The sequence below is a fragment of the Protomyctophum bolini genome, assembly GCF_963924005.1.
Source record: "Protomyctophum bolini genome assembly, chromosome: 8".
Classification (NCBI taxonomy): Eukaryota; Metazoa; Chordata; class Actinopteri; order Myctophiformes; family Myctophidae; genus Protomyctophum; species Protomyctophum bolini.
The window spans coordinates 4,146,008-4,162,422 of record NC_137869.1 but is presented as its reverse complement, the minus strand read 5'-3'; the positions used below and the strand labels follow the sequence as shown (position 1 = coordinate 4,162,422).

General features: G+C 43.6%; 1 protein-coding gene across 2 annotated transcripts in view; it reads left to right on the top strand.

The window, feature by feature from the left end:
• The first annotated feature begins 5,293 nt into the window (after positions 1-5,293).
• LOC308319855 (uncharacterized protein) overlaps positions 5,294-16,415 on the top strand; it is a 32,536-nt gene continuing 21,414 nt past the window's right edge. For both annotated transcript variants that reach the window (XM_080770080.1, XM_080770079.1), the window contains exons 1-3: positions 5,294-5,421; positions 10,441-10,648; positions 13,097-13,239. In XM_080770080.1, coding sequence (XP_080626206.1) covers positions 5,301-5,421; positions 10,441-10,648; positions 13,097-13,239 — 472 coding nt within the window. In that variant the 5' untranslated portion in view covers positions 5,294-5,300. The remainder of the gene's footprint in view (positions 5,422-10,440; positions 10,649-13,096; positions 13,240-16,415) is intronic.

Below are 16,415 nucleotides of genomic sequence, written 5' to 3'. Positions count from 1 at the left end.
ACAGGAGATTTGATGTCCTTGCGTCTGATGGCACTCATGTGTTCTATGATGCGTGTGCGGACTGCCCTGGATGTTTTGCCTACGTACTGCAGATTACATTTACATGTAATCATGTAGACTACATTAGAGGAACTACAATTTACAAATTGTCTGATAGTGTATTGTTTGTTAGTAACTGCACTAGTAAATGTGTTAGTTTTCTTGGAGTTCTTTTGCAGAGTTAAGAGACTTAACCAATGCTCGGGCACAGACCCACACATTCACAGACGAAGACATCGAGAGCATCCTATTCCCAGCTGATGGAACCCTATCCACACCTGCAGTCCAGACGGAAGACCTCTCACGTAAACTCAGCTATCTGATGACCAAGGAGATCAGGCTGCAGCTACATGGCATCACTCTTAGTGAGTATGTGAGAGTAAAAAGAATCCCTCAAGGCCTACGCCTAAATAAAATTCCAAGTCTAGGTCGCAACAGTGAAGAGTTCTGCACCAAGTGGTGTGAGATTCTCAACAAAGCATCCTTAGACTTGATGGTACTAATCATAGAACACACACATCAAGATCTGGCAAAAACTAAAAATGAGATGGAAGAAATCAAGGGTGAAATCACGAAGACTTTGGATGCTCCAGCTTTCCAAAAGCTACAAGAGAACATTACCATGGCCACGGACAAATACAGAGAGAAAGAACTCAAGAAGAAAATTAAAAAGTTTAAAAGAGACACCTTTGATTATCGAGACAACAAGGTCTATGAATGGAGACTCAACAAACCCAATGTGAGACCTAAAAAACAAGTGCATTTCCAGGAAGACGACCAGGCCTCGGCTCCACAAGGCCCACCACGGCCCAACGACCACGCCCATGCACAACGAGGCCCACAGAGGTCCAACGAGACACGGCGACCCACCAGATACAGAAGAAACGACGCCGGGGCAAAAGAGGCTCGAGACAACCCACGACGATCGGAACAACGACCCAACAAGGGCAGGGACTGATCTACAACCTGTCGGACAGTCCTCTTTCTGGTCCTGAACAAGGCCTTCTCAACAAAGGTCTGTCGTATGTACCTACACCTAAACTTGATCCTTTCAAACTTAAAGTTGAAATGTTTAAATTCTATAGATCCAATAAACTGAAGTATTTCTACAGACAAGACAATGTTCAAGTGTATTCACCATCGAACACTCCCCCTTTGAGAGTCAAAAGTACATTTTGCCCTCCAGTCAATGCCCCTACCATTGATACATTCATGAAATTGGTAGACAAAGATATTGACAATCTAACAAAGAACAACAATCAGAGAGATGTGGGGAGAAATGAACGTGATATGCTTATAGCTTTGTCCAAAAAACAAGATGTGATTTGTCGTCCAGCCGACAAAGGTGGAGGCCTATGTGTACTAAATAGAACAGATTATGTCAATGAAGCTCTGTCTCAACTTTCTAACACTTCTTACTATGTCAAATTAGACAAAGATCCTACACCTTCCTATAAGAAGGAAATAGACAACTTCCTCCAGGATTCATTGCTGGAGGGTTGTATAACTCCGGCAGAGTGCAAATTTCTAACCAAAGACAAACCCTCTGTCCCTCTATTTTACTGTGTTCCAAAAAATCACAAATATCTCTCTCACCCTCCAGGCAGACCCATAGTGGCGTCTAATGACAGCCTTACAGAGCCCCTCTCTCAGTTTGTTGATCGCCACATGAGACCCATTGTAACCAAATTGCCCTCTTATTTAAGAGACACAGGAGACTTCATACAACAACTTTCAGAGGTAAATATTCTCAATTCCACTGCCAATATTATTTTGGCTACCCTTGATGTGGTCTCCCTATACACTAATATCCCCCATGATCTAGGCACAGAGTCATTAAGATTCTATTTAGACTTAAGGGATGAATTGACACCTCCAAACTAACTTTCTGGTAGAAATGACATCCATGATTTTACACAAAAACTATTTTCTATTTGAGAACTCCTATCATCTACAACTGCAGGGGGCACCAATGGGCTCAGTATTCAGTCCAGATTATGCAGGCATTGCCTTGGGCTTCCTTGAACACAATTCAGTGTGGCACAACAATCCTTATGCCCACAATATGTTGTTATTTAAGAGATACATTGATGATATTATCCTTATCTGGCAAGGTACTGAGGAAGAGCTTCATAGCTTTGTGTCCTACCTGAACAATCTGGCACCTACCATTAAATTCAACATGGAATTCAGCAAACATGAAATTCCATTTCTAGACACCCGTGTACTTTTTCAGGATGGCAAATTGTCCACCACTCTGTACACCAAACCAACAGACAAGAATAGTCTTTTACATGCCACCAGTGCACATCCCCCTGCTCTGAAGAAAGGTTTACCATATTCTCAATTCCTCAGACTGAAACGAATCTGTAACAGTCAGTCAGATTTTGAAAAAGAGAGAGACATCATGTACAGAAACTTTGTTGATAGAGGGTACCCCAGAAAGCAGACTGCTACATACCCCCCAGCAACACACGGGTCGGTTGGATGGAGTCACCGGCTTCTACCCTTGTCTACATTGCGTGGCCTGTAAAAACTCCAAGAAAACTAACACATTTACTAGTGCAGTTACTAACAAACAACTGTCCCCCCCCCCCCCAACACGCATGCACGCACACACACACACGCACGCACACATGATGTGATTGTGATGTGATTGGCTGACAGGATGGATGAATGGAATGGCATGAATATTCAAGTAGGGGCGGGGCCGAGGGCTGGGTTGTAACTGTGTACGTGTGTGCGTGTGCTGCCTAGACTACTATTTAAATAGTTTTGAGGGGAAATAAATGCTATTTGTCCCAAAGTGACTGCAAGAGATTGCTATTGTTTTCATAAAGCATCATTATCACCCTTGCAAAGTTCTGAGTTCTGTTCTTATTCAACGGCCTTTGTACCTCAAAGGAAAATAGGGTCTCTGACGCCCTCAAGTGGACAAAATCAGTAACAGCTTATAGTTACAGTTATATTATAACATAACAGACCACATAATGTACCGTGAAATAACTTAAAATGGATAATAATTAACCCATGAATTATAGTTACATTATTTCATTCCTGAAGGTTAGTTCATAGATTTAACCCATTGTAATTTATGCTGCTTGTTTCTTGTTTCTTGTGTTTGTTGACACCAACAGAGAAAGAAGGATGTTATTTTCTTATGAACACCAGACTCTGCACAACAAGCTATCAAAAAAAGAGAATACAGAAGAAACATTTAATTCTTTAAAACTATGGATGGAGCTGAAAATATTCACCATTTCAGCAACGCCAAGGAGCGCTTTCTTGTTTACAGGTGGAGAGGAACTTTGATAAGTCTGTCAGGGGCACCTATGGGACCCTCTGCCACTCAGGTGGAAGAGCGCATCACCGCATGCCTGGCTGACATCTCACAGTGGATGTCCTCCAACCACCTCAAACTGAACCCAGACAAGACTGAGCTTCTCTTCTTCCCAGCTAAGTCCTGCCCTATGCGGGAGCTAACTATCTCCGTAGACAACGCCCTGGTAACGTCTGTCCCAACAGCCAGGAATCTTGGTGTTGTCCTGGACAGTCAGCTCTCGTTCAAAACTCACATCACAGCTGTCACTCGATCCTGTAGGTTCACACTCTATAACATACGACGAATTAGACCGTTCCTCACCCAGGAATCAGCCCAGCTCCTAATCCAGACAACAGTCTTGTCAAAACTTGACTATTGTAACTCCCTCCTTACTGGCCTACCAGCATGTGCACTTAAGCCTCTCCAGCTGATCCAAAATGCCGCAGCTCGCTTGGTCTTCAACCAGCCAAAATTCTCACATGTCTCCCCCCTGCTCCGCTCCCTCCACTGGCTCCCGGTCGCTGCCCGCACAGAATACAAAACTCTGATGCTGGCATTCAAAGCAACCAAAGGTATGGCTCCCCCATATCTTGCAAGTATGATCGAACCCTACAAACCCTCCCGCTCACTCAGATCAGCCAACGCAGGGAAGCTGGAAGTACCCTCACTAAAAACGCCGGGACAACACTCCACACGGCCCAAACTCTTCTCCCTTCTGGCTCCAAAACTGTGGAATGCACTTCCCATTGCAGTCAGAACTGCAGCATCACTCCCAATCTTCCGCCGTAGTCTGAAAACCCACCTTTTCAGACTCCATCATGGCCCATAGCACTTACCCCACCCCCTTAGATAGCAATTCTGTAGACTTAGATAGCATTTATTTGATACAGACTTATAGCATGTTATGTAGACAGCATAAGTGCATTGTATGTAGTCATAGCACGTCATAGTACATATGTGTAGCATAGTAGTATAGATGTATAGCTTATATGTATAGTTTCATTATAGATATTCCACTGTTACTTTCTTAGCTTACGCATGTTTCATGATAAATGTCTTTATGTGATGTATTCCCATGCTTTTTTGTTCTTGCTTAATGTAAGTCGCTCTGGATTAAGAGCGTCTGCTAAATGCCTAAATTGTAATTGTAGTGGTGAAATATTACCACCAACCAGTTCATTCATTGAGCTGACTACAAGTTAAAAAAAACAGTACACTAATCTACTGATGTGGTAGACAGTTAGTGGACAATAAAACACTGGATAAAACTTAAGATGCACAATAAAACATCAGCACTCTGACTGCAGTAATAAACACAGATCAGATAATTTAAGGGCACTATGAGTGTCAGGATTCCCACACATTTTTACCAATGCATTTCCAAAACATTTACAGGAATATGTAACAATAATTCAGTGCAATGATTGATTGATTGATTGATTTATTTTGTCATTCTTCCCAACTGTAGCAGCAGTTGGGAACGTTTCTCCTAGTTAAAAAGACACTAGGAGAAACCTAGACCCGTTTAGGGTCCAATTGGTTCCTATAACTATATAATTTAGCTGGTGACCTCCTGGAAGTCCCTCAAGGACCCCTGGGGGTCCCCGGACCCCATTTCTGGAGCCACTGACGTATATGTTTACACTTATTTACCACAACTTTTGGCTTGTTTTTATTCATTTATTTCCATAGTATTTAGTATCAATCATTATTTACACACAAATACGGTTCCATTCCATTTAATTTCATTTCATCTTTATATTTATTAGGATTATATAATCTGGCCATAGCATTTGGTTTATTATTTCTCTCTCCATGAAGAGCTGGGTGGTGTTACAGCTACACCTGCTGGCTGCTGGTGGCACGGTGACATAACAGAATGCAATGTGGAAAACTAAATGTTTCAACAAAAACAACGACTAAGAGTGAAGACGGCAAGATGGATGTCTGCTCGCGGTCCGTGTTGTTCACAGTAAACACAGTTTTAATGTTTAAGTCTCGGATGTGGTTGAGTTTCTACATGTTGGTGGTTCTGTGGAGCTGCAACACACCTGTGACAGGTAAGACTTTATTTACATTTATTTACTATTATTTAGACTTTACTATACGGTCTGAAAACCTAGACCTTTTCAGGGTGTGGCTGTTTTAACAAGTCGTGTTGCTTTGTCCCCAAACGGATTATTCGAACTGGACAGTCTGGACTTGAATTAATTCGCGTCATAGTTTTTGTTTGTGAAACAAAAAGTGGGTTAATTTAGTTTCTTTGTTCCCGTGTGTGTGTGTGTGTGTGTGTGTGTGTTAGCCCCAGCGAGTCTCTCTGACGCCCTGTGGAAGTCCCTTCATCAGCCCTCTGGTCATATTCTCACTCCCTTGCGCTGTTTTTCTAATACCAGCAAATAAACAAAACGACGTAACCACTCACCAAAACAAATCTTGACACTTTTATACAGCAATGGTGTTTAAATGATGTCATTTGCTCAGTTGTTGAGGAGACTCTTTGTTTTGGTTTGGCTTTTGTGTAAGAATGCCCGTTTTTTTTTAACTTCAAATGTCTGTTTGAAAACAACTGAAGTGTCACTGGTTTTTAGTTTGTAAATAAAAGGGTTTTAGAAAGTAAAAAAAAAAAGTCTCTCTCTCTCTCTCTCTCCTGTGTACTATCTTGCCCCTTCCCCCAACTCTCTCTCTCTCTCTCTCTCTCTCTCTCTCTCTCTCTCCTGTGTACTATCTTGCCCCTTCCCCCAACTCTCTCTCTCTCTCTCTCTCCTGTGTACTATCTTGCCCCTTCCCCCAACTCTCTCTCTCTCTCTCTCTCTCTCTCTCTCTCTCTCTCTCTCTCTCTCTCTCTCTCTCTCTCTCTCTCTCTCTCTCTCTCTCTCTCTCTCTCTCTCTCTCTCTCTCTCTCTCTCTCTCTCTCTCTCTCCCTCTCTCTCTCTCCTGTGCTGTGTTACTGTGTACTATCTCGCCCCTTCCCCAATTCTCTCTCTCTCTCTCTCTCTCTCTCCTGTGTACTATCCCCCCCCCCCCCTTGGCACGACCGGGGGGGTCCCGTAATACAGAGATATTCATGTTTAAATAATGACTGGTTATTATATTCAACAGTGGTGGAAAGTAGCTGTATATAGTATTGTACTTAATGAATGCATTTCGGCCATTTTGAAAATAGACAATCTACAAGCTCGATGAGACACGTGAGCTTGTAGATTGTCTATTTTCAAATGTATTTGCTTTATTGTACTTTTTTAAAACCAATAATATGAACATATTTTTATATGCCACATTATGTGACCGGGCACAGTGGTTTGATATACAAGGGGGCCATTGTCATTTTTTACAGCTCTTTACATATTGTGAAACTGCACACTGTAACCTTTCATATGATCTATTGCTCATTTAAATTGGGGGGGAAATGAAGAAGATATGACCATTTGAAACTTGTTGAATTGGAAACCCCCAAAGTACAGAATTTGCCATTCTAAGATTTCAAAGTATTTAGCATCTCTGAGCCCAGGAATGGGTGACAATAGATACTTGTCTCCACCCCTAGATACTTGCATAATAAACACAATAAACACATTAAACACTTTAATTCTTCCAATGTGTAGTATTGTGTACAGCACATTTCTAGTAATGATATGCCCTGAAAAATAAAGAAAATGTCTAGTGTAGTCTAGTGTACACACCACTGTCCCTGTATGAAACAATATAGACTCTACTAATCTAAATGTCTAGTGTAGTCTAATGTACACACCACTGTCCCTGTATGAAACAATATAGACTCTACTAATCTAAATGTCTAGTGTAGTCTAGTGTACACACCACTGTCCCTGTATGAAACAATATAGACTCTACTAATCTAAATGTCTAGTGTAGTCTAGTGTACACACCACTGTCCCTGTATGAAACAATATAGACTCTACTAATTTCCAGTAGCATTAGCCTCATAATACTGTGCTTCTGTTCTGACACTTTAGAATAGATCATTTGGCGCGTGCGCGCACACACACACACACACACACACACACACACACACACACACACACACACACACACACACACACCCCCCTACCCTCTCTGCAGTTAGCCTAGCTGTTCTCTCGTGGCCAAAGGGTTTCTGTTCTGCTTTTCCAGGTTATTTTTCTGTGTGTCCGCTGAGGAGTTTAAAATGTGCTGTGCTGTGTTGTTGTGTTGTGGTGTTGTGTTGTGTTGTGTTGTGTTGTGTTGTGCGCTGTGGAAACAAACCCAGAACTAAAAAAAAAATGGGTTCAGGTTCTGGAAAGTTCTGGTTCCACCTTGCTAGTGGAAAAGGGGCCTTAAGACTGACTTTCCTGTCAATAATAAGCAGTGTTAAAGGGAGACGCTGTATAGAGCGTCGCAGTCCCTTCCCCTTTCATGACGACGCCAGGCCCAGGAAATGAATCACAATGCATTGTTCCTCATAGACATTTCAAGAAGTATTTATTTAAAGTCCTTTTAAGCGCGTCGTACGAAGCCAACTCGAGTCGTGACAAATCATGACGACACACACAATATTTTGGACAAAACAAATAATTACATAGAAGAAAAACAACAAAAAAATTGTTGTAACCTTGCCGTTTTTTTCTACTACATAATTCTTTGTTCAGCCCGAAAAATAGTGTGTGTGTTTGTCATGATTAAATTTTGTCACGACAAGAGTTGGCTTTGTCCGCGGCATAAACGTCTCTAATAATAATGGACGGACATGCCGGCGTGAACTTTACCACTTGAATTGAAACATTAAGAGACTATTTAATCAACTTTCATCACAGCCATGTAGGCTACAGACGGCAGGCACAACTATTATGTTAGTGGCAGCCCTACATACACCCTCCAGTATTTGATTAGCTCCGTTTGGAATGAATGGTTATGGACATTTCAACTTGTAACGTGATTTTCAACATGCAACCTGCGAGGCTACATTATGTGTATTCATTGCCTCAGGTCTGCTGCAACTGAGCCACGTTGAGGGGTTCAGTCCGAAGTGGTATTTACGGTGGGGGGGGGGGGGGGGGGGGGGGGCTTGGGGTAGCACCAAGGGGGAGGGGGGTGGCGGTCCTGTCAATCTCACATCAGGGCCCGTGGAACACTCTGTGTTTCACTTGGTGTTTTCACTTGGTGTCCATTTGGTTCCACCATGTGTTACACTCTCAGAGTCACAGACCCGTAAGGGTCCATTTGGTTCCACCATGTGTTACACTCTCAGAGTCACAGACCCGTAAGGGTCCATTTGGTTCCACCATGTGTTACACTCTCAGAGTGACAGACCCGTAAGGGTCCATTTGGTTCCACCATGTGTTACACTCTCAGAGTCACAGACCCGTAAGGGTCCATTTGGTTCCACCATGTGTTACACTCTCAGAGTCACAGACCCGTAAGGGTCCATTTGGTTCCACCATGTGTTACACTCTCAGAGTCACAGACCCGTAAGGGTCCATTTGGTTCCACCATGTGTTACACTCTCAGCGTCACAGACCTGTGTGGTATCTGGAATCACAATCCACATTAATAATAGCATAAATTACCATGTTTTAAACTAGAGTGTAAACCTGGATCTGTGTCTCATGGGTGAGACACGTGACAGACGTGTTTAGAGCAGGATGCATGGGGGGGGTGGGGAGGGGGGGGGGGGGGGGGGGCTTTAGGAGGGACCCTAAAGATCAGGCCTGTTGATAGCAGCTGCAGGAATAGGACACCTACTGTTGTTCCTGTGCTTCCTAGCTCTGTGACTTGATCATTACCTTATATGGGGACGGAGGGGAACCTGCTGAGACCACCTTTTATCACCTGTTTTCGTGTGTGTGTGTGTGTGTGTGTGTGCGTGTGTGTGTGCGTGTGCGTGCGTGCGCGTAAAGGTTTAGTCTCAAAGTACGTACCTGTAGCTTCATGGCGGAACTACAACCTGGGTTTACGCACACACTTCATTTACAGGCTCTAAAGGACAACTTTGGTTTTTTTCAACCAAGGCTCGTGTTTTAAGTTGTTATTAGAGAAATCTTTTCGTTTTTTTATCTGCTATCTTAAAGTACAATAAGGGTTTGTTGTGCGATAACAGCTAAAATGACATGTTTGTGCATTAGTGCTGCTGGGGTTGTGCATTAACAAGAAGTCATGTGTGTTTTGTTTTAGCTTGTATACAGTATGTTGTCTTGTGATAATGCACTGATTGGTTGGCACTTTTAATTTCGTACACGTTGCAATGACAAATAAAGATCTATCTATCTATCTATCTGTCAGAGCATGGATGTGCAACTTTGACGATGGAGAGGGCCACTATAGTTCCACACTCACTCCAGAGGGCCACTATAGTTCCGCACTCACTCCAGAGGGCCACTATAGTTCCACACTCACTCCAGAGGGCCACTATAGTTCCATACTCACTCCAGAGGACCACTATATTTCCACCCTCACTCCAGAGGACCACTATAGTTCCACACTCACTCCAGAGGGCCACTATAGTTCCACACTCACTCCAGAGGGCCACTATAGTTCCACACTCACTCCAGAGGGCCACTATAGTTCCACACTCACTCCAGAGGGCCACTATAGTTCCACACTCACTCCAGAGGGCCACTATAGTTCCACACTCACTCCAGAGGGCCACTATAGTTCCACACTCACTCCAGAGGACCACTATAGTTCCACACTCACTCCAGAGGGCCACTATAGTTCCACACTCACTCCAGAGGGCCACTATAGTTCCACACTCACTCCAGAGGGCCACTATAGTTCCACACTCACTCCCGAGGGGCCACAGTATACTGTCATAGCAAAAATAGCAGATCTACAAGCTCAAAACACGTCGCACTGCGACACGTTGTGAGCTTGTAGATCAGCTATTTTTGCTATATTTTAACTGAAATATTAATATTAGGTTAATATCAACTGGGGGCCACATGAGGCCCTCAGGTTAATATCAGAATACTGAGAAATGTTTGATCTCAGATAATTACTAAATGTTATTGTCTTTTTTTCTATGTCCATTATATTTGTTTTTAGTTCATAAAGTTAACATAACTATAAAAGAATCAAAATAAAATGATTCTAAATCTTTTTATTTTAAGGATATCAGGTGATTGGCTCCTCTCAACCCGTGCTGGCCGACGAGGGAGGCGTGGCCATCCTCCCGTGTCGCATCCACCCACCAATCAGCATGCAGAGTTCAGGAACGGTGGTGTGGACCAGAGACGGCCAGACCCTGCTTGTCGTCGCCGTCCAGGCTGGGCGGTACCTCACCCAGTACCAGGACCAGAACCAGAGCCCGGACTACAAGTACTCACTTGTTTTACTTTAAGGACAACTTTAGTTTTTATCAACCTAGGTTCATGTTTTAGGTTGTTATAGAGTGCCGCAGTCCCTCCCCCTTTACCTAGGTTCATGTTTTAGGTTGTTATAGAGCGCCGTAGTCCCTCCCCCTTTACCTAGGTTCATGTTTTAGGTTGTTATAGAGCGCCGTAGTCCCTCCCCCTTTACCTAGGTTCATGTTTTAGGTTGTTATAGAGTGCCGCAGTCCCTCCCCCTTTACCTAGGTTCATGTTTTAGGTTGTTATAGAGCGCCGCAGTCCCTCCCCCTTTACCTAGGTTCATGTTTTAGGTTGTTATAGAGTGCCGCAGTCCCTCCCCCTTTACCTAGGTTCATGTTTTAGGTTGTTATAGAGCGCCGTAGTCCCTCCCCCTTTACCTAGGTTCATGTTTTAGGTTGTTATAGAGCGCCGTAGTCCCTCCCCCTTTACCTAGGTTCATGTTTTAGGTTGTTATAGAGCGCCACAGTCCCTCCCCCTTTACCTAGGTTCATGTTTTAGGTTGTTATAGAGCGCCACAGTCCCTCCCCCTTTACCTAGGTTCATGTTTTAGGTTGTTATAGAGTGCCGCAGTCCCTCCCCCTTTACCTAGGTTCATGTTTTAGGTTGTTATAGAGCACCGTAGTCCCTCCCCCTTTACCTAGGTTCATGTTTTAGGTTGTTATAGAGCGCCGTAGTCCCTCCCCCTTTACCTAGGTTCATGTTTTAGGTTGTTATAGAGCGCCACAGTCCCTCCCCCTTTACCTAGGTTCATGTTTTAGGTTGTTATAGAGCGCCACAGTCCCTCCCCCTTTACCTAGGTTCATGTTTTAGGTTGTTATAGAGCGCCGCAGTCCCTCCCCCTTTACCTAGGTTCATGTTTTAGGTTGTTATAGAGCGCCACAGTCCCTCCCCCTTTACCTAGGTTCATGTTTTAGGTTGTTATAGAGCGCCACAGTCCCTCCCCCTTTACCTAGGTTCATGTTTTAGGTTGTTATAGAGCGCCACAGTCCCTCCCCCTTTACCTAGGTTCATGTTTTAGGTTGTTATAGAGCGCCACAGTCCCTCCCCCTTTACCTAGGTTCATGTTTTAGGTTGTTATAGAGCGCCGCAGTCCCTCCCCCTTTACCTAGGTTCATGTTTTAGGTTGTTATAGAGCGCCACAGTCCCTCCCCCTTTACCTAGGTTCATGTTTTAGGTTGTTATAGAGTGCCGCAGTCCCTCCCCCTTTCAGAACAACGAGGAAATGAAACCCCAATGCATTCTCCCATCGGCAACTTCTTATTTAATTTATTTAAAGACGGTTACGCCGCGGACAAAGCCAACTCGGATCGTGACAAATCATGACAATGAACACAATGTTTTGGGCCGATCAAATCATTAGAAAGAAGAAAGTCAGGAGACAACACTATTTGTTTTGTTTTTCGTCTTATAAATTATTTGATCGGCCCCAAAACATTGTGTTCATTGTCATGTTTTGTCACGATCTGAGTTGGCTTTGTCCGCGGCGTAACCGCCTTTAAATAAATTAAATAAGAAGTTGCCGATGGGAGAATGCATTGGGGTTTCATTTCCTGGGCTACTCGTTTTTCTGAAAGGCGAAAAAAAGGATTTTAGCTGTTTTTGACAGGGGGGGGGGGGGGGGGGGGGGGCATTCGAGCATGGGGCTAAATATGTATTTTAATTATTCTTTTGTAGTGATTCATTTTTGTATTATTTACTATAGTCCTACTAGACCCCAAGAAATTACATCTGGCCACAAAAGATCACGAGATCTACTGAATGTGTCAAACTGACATATTTGTGTGGCTTCCCCCCAGTAGACCTCCTTCACATTCAGTAGATCCTGTGATCCACCGTCGCATTCAGTAGATCCTGTGATCCACCGTCACATTCAGTAGATCCTGTGATTCTCCTTCACATTCAGTAGATCCTGTGATCCACCGTCACATTCAGTAGATCCTGTGATCCACCGTCACATTCAGTAGATCCTGTGATCCACCTTCACATTCAGTAGATCCTGTGATCTACCAGATGTAATTTCCTGGGGTCTATTAGGACTATAAAAAATAAATAATAATAATGAATTGCATTTTTATAGCGCTTTTCCAAGTGCTCAAAGCGCTTTACAATGGTTCATTCATTCATACATTGGGAGGTGAAGCGGCGAACAGTCGACGCCAGCGTCCTCACTTCCCACCCCCAATCCAACCCTTGATGCTGAGTGTCAAGCAGGGAGGCACTGGGTCCCATTATTTAGAGTCTTTCGTATGACCCGGCCGGGGATCGAACCCCGACCTCCCAGTCTCAGGGCGGACACTCTAACCACAAGGCCACTGAGCTGGTGATCAGCATAATATTTTGTAAAATAATAATACTTGAAGTACTTATGTACAGTATACTTAAGTAAAAGTACTTACTTGCTTTCCCCCATTGACAGGCAGAGAGCGAAACTGTCCCTGTCGGAGCTGTCCGGGGGTGTAATGAACTTGACGCTGTCCAGGGTCAGGCTGTCGGACCAGGGAACCTACCGCTGCTCGTGGCCAGAGAATGACATGAGCGCTGACATCCAGCTCCGCGTTGGTAAGACCTGCTCTTTGTTATCCAAATAATGTTTTTATTTTATTCTTTAAGACGGTGGGTTTTCAACAAGGCCCCATTATGTATTCGGCTTTTGAGCCACGAACTTTTGAGCCACTCAGACCCATTTGATGAGGTTTAGCCACTCAGACCCATTTGATGAGGTTTAACCTCTCAGACCCATTTGATGAGGTTTAACCACTCAGACCCATTTGATGAGGTTTAGCCTCTCAGACCCATTTGATGAGGTTTAGCCTCTCAGACCCATTTGATGAGGTTTAGCCACTCAGACCCATTTGATGAGGTTTAGCCTCTCAGACCCATTTGATGAGGTTTAGCCTCTCAGACCCATTTGATGAGGTTTAACCTCTCAGACCCATTTGATGAGGTTTAGCCACTCAGACCCATTTGATGAGGTTTAGCCTCTCGGACCCATTTGATGAGGTTTAGCCTCTCAGACCCATTTGATGAGGTTTAGCCTCTCGGACCCATTTGATGAGGTTTAGCCTCTCGGACCCATTTGATGAGGTTTAACCTCTCCGACCCATTTGATGAGGTTTAGCCACTCAGACCCATTTGATGAGGTTTAGCCACTCAAAAATAGCAGATCTACGTGTGCCGCGCTCCGAGCTCGTAGATCTGCTATTTTTAAATAGTCTAAAGCATAACATAATGCTAAAAACACCTGTTAGATGGATCGTTCGCGGAGTGCTTGCATCGGTAAAATCCGTGGTTGCACCGTTTTTTCATGGTAAATTTCACCCTATCCTGTGTTTCCGAGGCGCGTTGAACGTACCATCAGAAAAGGAAGGAAAAAAATGGTCTTTCGCAGCCAGCTCGCAGCGCACAGCCGCACACGCAGTCAGTGAACAGAAGTTACCGTACAACGGTGCAGAGTAGACACGTTGAGACAACAAACAGACTATAAAGAGCACCCGCGACGAACAGAAGTGAGCCCCACGCACAAAGGAAGCACCACCTTTAGCTTTATAAAATAGCTGTCCGTCGATCAGTTGACTTTTCACTGTAGCGCTGCGTGCTGCTAATGATCCACACTCCACAGCTGTTCTAGCTGATTCTCCGACGCGAATCTGCGTCGCGACCCGCGATCATCAATTTGTAATTAAAGAAAGCTTCTGCAGTCTGCACACACGTGTACCACCACAACAACAACAACGCCACAGCTGGGTGTACTGCTTGCGTTTAAAGTCGTTTACAACCGTTCCACAACTTTCCACTGTCCAGCTTTCCCCTGCTGTTCTCTGGGATAGAAGCCTTATTTATATTCTGCAGCAAGACGGTGTCGCACGCCTAAAATTGCAGATCCACAAGCTCACAGCGGGGCGTGGATGAGACGCGTTGTGAGCTTGTACATCTGCTATGTATATATAACGTTAATAATACATGCAGGCCAGGGTCTTCAATGTTTTTCAGGTCAAGCCAAGGACCACTTAGCTGAGAGTGAGAGATCAAGCAGGGACCCCCACTATACATAGGCAATTATGTTATAAAACTGTGTTGCAGATTAAACTACTTGTTTGACAGCACTACAAGTGTGACCTGTAATTTTTGTTTTGTTTATTTGTTTCTTTTCTATTTATATGTTGGTAACATTAATTGATGAACGATAGGCTATTACATTTTAAGACTTGAACCCTCTATACTCAAAACCTCAAATTGACCTTTGAGATATAATTATTATACTATAGCCTATAATTATTAGTAATCTAACAATTCCACAATAACCAGCAGAGAGCAGACCCTTTGTTTACTTACATAATTCTATAAGTTGGGTTGTTTGAGATGCAGAGCTATAATACTAACCTACAGTAAAACAATAAATTGCTTTGAATTTAAATGTAATGCATTTTTACATGTTTTGGGAAATTAATAGAGCTTTAATATAAATCCTTTCTATTGTGATGAATCGCCATCAAATCGCATCGTATCGGTAGAGGGGTGAATCACATCGTATCGCATTGATTTGAACTAAATGATTATCGCATCGGGAAGAGGGAGAATCGTATCGCATCGTATCGCCAGGGGATTCCATGTATCTCTAATGTATCGTATCGCATCGTATCGCCAGGGGATTCCATGTATCTCTAATGTATCGTATATCGCTGGCAGTGCATCGAGATGCGTATCGAATCGTGAGATGAGACGAGATTCACATGCCTAGTAGGGATGTCCCGTTTCCGATCCGATTCCGATCCAACAATTTCTGTGTTAGCCGATACCGAATACCGATACCAGAGTGCTTTTTAAAAAAAAGTGCAAAGTACTGTCTGTAACTTAAGTTCACTTCAAACAAGTAGGTCGGCAGCACAATGTAAGCAGCTGTACAGCAGTGGTGCTCAACCTTTTTTAACCAAGTACCACCACCAATATGTCCAGCATTAATGTTAAAATACAATGTTAATATTCAGCTATATCACACAGGAGGCAAATTTATTACTTTTCCACAGATGTGAGCTACAATTATGCTACAATCGTGCTGTGCAAAACTGGCACTTTAACCCATTCTGAACGGGAACCCATTTTGGTGTTAGCATAATTTTATGCTTTAGTTATTGAAAAACAGCAGATCTACAAGCTCATAGCGCGCCACCGAGTGGCACGCTACGAGCTTGTAGGTCTGCTATTTTTGAAAAATCGAAGAACGACTGACATTTTTAGAATCTGATCTCGGGTCAGAATGGGTTAATCAGACCAGTGTGTGTCCAGCAGACAATTGGACTCGAGTCATAGTGACTCGACTCGAGTCTGACTCGAGTCGCATATTTGACGACTTGCAACTCGACTCGGACTTTGAATGTAAAGACTTGCGACTCGACTCGGACTTGGAAGGTAAAAGACCAACGAGACTTGAGACTTGACTCCGACTTGCTAGCCAATGACTCCCGACTCGACTCAAGACAAGATGACTTGTTGACTTGTTTTGTTTCCGAGCATACGGTAGTATTTGAATACAGCGACGGTGTGCAGCGCAACTCCACTCGCACACTAAGGCAAAACCTTTATTTTCACCACACAGCTGCAGTAGATTGAAAAGTTGCTTCCTACCTTTGAGTTAGTGTTGCTGAAAGACACCCAGATCCAATTGTATATTCCATATTTCCATATGTACTAACTAAGTGTGAAGTTGTGTCTGTAAACTAGTGTCAACACGGAGGCAC